General features: G+C 55.2%; 1 protein-coding gene across 2 annotated transcripts in view; it reads left to right on the plus strand.

Annotated features, from left to right (window-relative positions):
• The window catches only part of S1PR1 (sphingosine-1-phosphate receptor 1), a 19,467-nt gene extending 15,374 nt beyond the window's left edge, over window positions 1-4,093 (plus strand). Inside the window, exons 1-2 of one of the 2 annotated variants that reach the window (XM_006762939.2) lie at window positions 1-35; window positions 1,469-4,093. In XM_006762939.2, coding sequence (XP_006763002.1) covers window positions 1,620-2,744 — 1,125 coding nt within the window. In that variant the 5' untranslated portion in view covers window positions 1-35; window positions 1,469-1,619 and the 3' untranslated portion in view covers window positions 2,745-4,093. The remainder of the gene's footprint in view (window positions 36-1,468) is intronic. The other variant, XM_006762940.2, reaches the window with a different exon arrangement.
• The last annotated feature ends 395 nt before the right edge of the window (window positions 4,094-4,488 follow it).

The raw sequence follows: 4,488 nt of genomic DNA on the forward strand, positions 1-4,488 counted from the left end.
GCTCCCCGAACGCCACTCCGTCCCGCCTGAGCGAGGTAGGGCGCGGGCCGGGCTGGGCGTCCCAAACGCGCTGTCAGACCCGGAGGAAGCAGAACAAAAACTTTCCAAGCGCCCATCTCCGGGCGCTGGAAACAGGCATCTCGTGGCCACGGAGGAGCCCGCCGCCGCGCTGCGCTCGGGCGCTAGTGATTTCTTGGAAAGGGGTCAAGTTCCAGCTGTAGAACCGACTCGGGTGGGAGGTGGTGGAAGGTGCCGGGGGTCGGAGGGGAAGGGGTGAAGGCGCTTATTTTTGGAAACGATAGAAACAAAGAGTATTGAGGTGGGGTGGGGGTGGGGTTAGGGCTTAAGCTTGCACCGCGGGCAGGCGCGGAGAGTGGGGAGAGAGTTAAAGGGACCCTGGGGCTCTGGGGCCCGCAGCCTCTCCCGCCCCAGGACGGGTGGGAGCCCTCTCGCCTCAGTTACTCTGCTTTTATCTGGTTGCCGCGCTGCCTCGCAACACTTAACTTACAGGTAGACTTCTGCTAACCGGCCACGCTGCGTTCCCTGCGCACTTTCTAGACCTTTGAGCAGGCGGCAAGGTGCCGGGGGAGGAGGTGAATAAAACCGCCGGTAGCGGAGCCGAGAGCCCGGCGCCCCTCCTGTGAGCGGCTGCAGGGCGGTTTGCACGGCCCGGGCTGGGGCGGCATGCCTGCTATCAGGAGCCTGCGGGCTATTCCCACCGGAACTAGAAACACTCCTTATGCAGCCGAGGGCCACACGGACCTCTGGGGCTTGTTGCTATCTCACCGGCTCCGCGAGAGGCTCTTGCATTGGCTCCGGAGAAAAAGAAGAAAGTTGCTTGACGGAGGCTCCCAGTTTCCCTGTTCATGCTGGGCCAGGGCAGGTTTGGCTGCCCCGCGGACCCTCGACACACCTCTCCCGAGGTCATTAATAGAGCCCCCAAACCTGACTGTCCCCCCAAAACCTGACTGTCCAGTGACTTTCCTGCCGGCCTGATTGCTCGTGGCCGCAAGGGGCGGCTCTGCTCTCAGGCTGGGCATCTCCACCCTCGTTTGGGTTTGGGTCTCCGAGGAGCCCGGAGCGTGTGAGCCCCCGCTGGGCGGTGACTGTTCTAGGCGCCACCTGGGAACTGGCGGGGTGCGGGGGTGGGAATCAGAAGGTGGCGGTGGGGTTCGCTTCCCCACTGCTCCCATTTCTGTTGGAGTGAATGTGACCACGGGGAGAATTTTCTTCTTGTTGAGTCGGAGTTTTCAGTTGGGGCAATTTTTTGTTGTCCTTTCTTCCTCTCTTTCTTCCCTTCCTTCCTTAAAAAAAATTTTTTTGCAAGGGATGAGAGTTTGATTTTTTTAAATCCCTCTCTCTGCGCTCTCCCCACGTTTCCTTTAAAGAAATAAACAAAACGAGCAGGGCCTCGGGGAGAATGAGTTATGCCTGTGGCTCTCCTGACTCTCTTTGTAACTCATTTAAGGCTGCGGTTCCCGAGGCCCTGTCCAGCCTGGAGACGCGGAAAGCCGGGACCTCCGACTTCCAAGCTCTCCGCCTCCGCCTCGCCCTCCAGCGCCCTCTAGCGTCCACCGGGGCAGCGCCGCCAGGGAAAGGCCCCGGACGCCGGGCGCGCCATGGGGTCCACCAGCAGCGCGCTCTCGGACTACTCCAACTATGACATCATCATCCGGCATTACAACTACACGGGGAAGCTGAATCTGGGCCAGGACAAGGACAGCGGCCTCAAGGTGACGTCCGCCGTGTTCATCCTCATCTGCTGCTGCATCATCCTGGAGAACATCTTCGTCTTGCTGACCATTTGGAAAACCAAGAAGTTCCACCGGCCCATGTACTACTTCATCGGCAACCTGGCCCTCTCGGACCTGCTGGCGGGGGTGGCCTACATCATGAACCTGCTCTTCTCCGGGGCCAACACCTACAAGCTGACGCCCGCGCAGTGGTTCCTGCGCGAGGGCAGCATGTTCGTGGCGCTGTCCGCGTCCGTGTTCAGCCTGCTGGCCATCGCCATCGAGCGCTACATCACCATGCTGAAGATGAAGCTGCACCACGAGAGCAGCAGCTCGCGCTCCTTCCTGCTCATCAGCGCCTGCTGGGTCATCTCGCTGGTGCTGGGCGGCCTGCCCATCATGGGCTGGAACTGCCTCGGCCTGCTGCCCAGCTGCTCCACGGTGCTGCCGCTCTACCACAAGCACTATATCCTCTTCTGCACCACGGTCTTCACCGTGCTGCTGCTCTCCATCGTCATCCTCTACTGCCGGATCTACTTGCTGGTGCGCACGCGCAGCCGCCGCCTGACCTTCCGCAAGAACGCGTCCAAGGCCAGCCGCAGCTCCGAGAAGTCGCTGGCGCTGCTCAAGACGGTGATCATCGTGCTGAGCGTCTTCATCGCCTGCTGGGCGCCGCTCTTCATCCTGCTGTTGCTGGACGTGGGCTGCAAGGTGAGGACCTGCGACATCCTCTTCAAGGCCGAGTACTTCCTGGTGCTGGCGGTGCTCAACTCGGGCACCAACCCCATCATCTACACGCTCACCAACAAGGAGATGCGCCGCGCCTTCATCCGCATCATGTCCTGCTGCCGGTGCCCCAGCACCGACACCCCCGGCAAGTTCAAGCGCCCCATCATCGCCGGCGTGGAGTTCAGCCGCAGCAAGTCCGACAACTCCTCGCACCCCCAGAAGGACGACGGGGACAACCCAGAAACCATCATGTCGTCTGGGAACGTCAACTCCTCTTCCTAAAACGGGAAGCAGCCAGCCCATGGGGAGTGTTCTTGCATGGTCACCCACCGCCCAGTGTTTGGAAAAACATCTCCGTGCCTGGTGCCTGGACTGCTGCCAGGGTGGAGCTGCCGGAGCCGGAGCCGGAGGGGGGGGCGGGGCGAGGCGAGCGAAGGGCCCGTGACGCCGGGTGGGGTCGGAGGGTACAGTGAGTCCTGTGAACAATGCGCCGGGAAGGGTGGAGAGTGGTCCGCGGGCCTGGAGTCTGCTTCCTCTCCCTGAGCTTTGATTTTGCACTGAGCCAGAGGTTAGCATTGCCCAGCTCCCGAGGGGTTCGCTCGGCCCCTCCTCGAAGACCAAGGTCACCTTGGAGAGTGTCGCCTGGAGCTTTGAGGAGATGTTTTTTCACTTGAGTTTCCAGCCACGTGTGCACTTCTGCTTCTCTAGGGATGCTCCAGCCCCCACTCCACGCCCCCTTCCCCTGCGCACCCCTCCTCGACATCCTCCAACTGGGCATCAGAGCTGGGGTGGCCTGGTCCATTCCTCCAGCATCTGTGGCTGCTGGGCTGTCTCCGGGAAGCAGACGGCGGAGCTGGAGACGGTTCGGACATGGGAGGCAGTTTCATTTGCTGAGGCCAAAGTTTCCACGCAAGCTGGATCCGTTGTTTTTGGAATTTGGTTGTAGTCACTTTGAGGTTTTTTTTTTTTTTACATCTTTACAATGGAATGCGTTACAGTATCCTGCCATTGTGCCTGAAGTCTGCATGGGGAAGCCCGGCTTATCTAATGTGTCAGCCAGGATCCTTCTGTCCCAGGGGAAACAAAGGCCCCACAAGGAGAAAACCCGCTGGGGGCCAGGGAACTTTGTAAACCAGGAGGGATTTCCTAACGAATTTGCCTACCAGATGCAACATCGGTCTTTGGCACTTTTGTTGATGTTGGTTACGGAGTGTGTGTGAAGCATTTCAACCAATGGTTGTATCTTGTTGTGTTAAAAGTACTCTTCATGATGTTTGAATGTATTTGTTTCAGCATTTTATTGGATTTTCCTAACCTGTGTTAACACCATTGAATGTGTATTTCTTAAGAAAGTATCACCCTCTTATGCCCTTAAAGCATTACTTTAACTGGTAGGGAACCCAGAAGTTTCCAGTACAGCTGTTTTTTAATAGTTCATTGGGCATGTGTGTAAATGTTACAAAGAATAAAATGTATTGCTGTCTCTTTAGTATGGTTTTCAGTGCAATTAAACCAAGAAATGTCCTTTTTTTAAAAAAAATAGTATTTAATAGTTTTCTGACTTTTGTGGATCATTTTGCACATAGCTTTATCAACTTTTAAACATTAATAAACTGATTTTTTTAAAGATTCGTTTGTGAAGAGCATTTTAAAAATAATTAAAGACCTTCTATTTGACTCTGTGGCTCTTTAGTAAGGTCGGGGCAAATGTCTGTTATTGTTTTAGAAACCACTCTATCTTTTTCAGGAAGAGAAACTTCAATATGTTAACACCGAAGAGCAGTAAAGAATGAGATAAAAAAAAAAAAAAAACCTGCCAGCCTGTAAATATATACCACATGGGAAGGAAATGTAATTGTTTGAGTTTTAAATTGCATCCATGCCAAACTAAACTAAGGCCAATATTCTTTCCCAAAACATGGGGTTTTAAAGAAGAAACAGAGCAGTGTGGTTGTCAATCTAACTTAAATCATGAAACTCAATGGTCAGTTCAAATCCATCCACAAAAGCTTGGCTTTCTTCCAAC

This window comes from Myotis davidii, unplaced genomic scaffold (genome assembly GCF_000327345.1).
Source record: "Myotis davidii unplaced genomic scaffold, ASM32734v1 scaffold217, whole genome shotgun sequence".
Taxonomy (NCBI): domain Eukaryota; kingdom Metazoa; phylum Chordata; class Mammalia; order Chiroptera; family Vespertilionidae; genus Myotis; species Myotis davidii.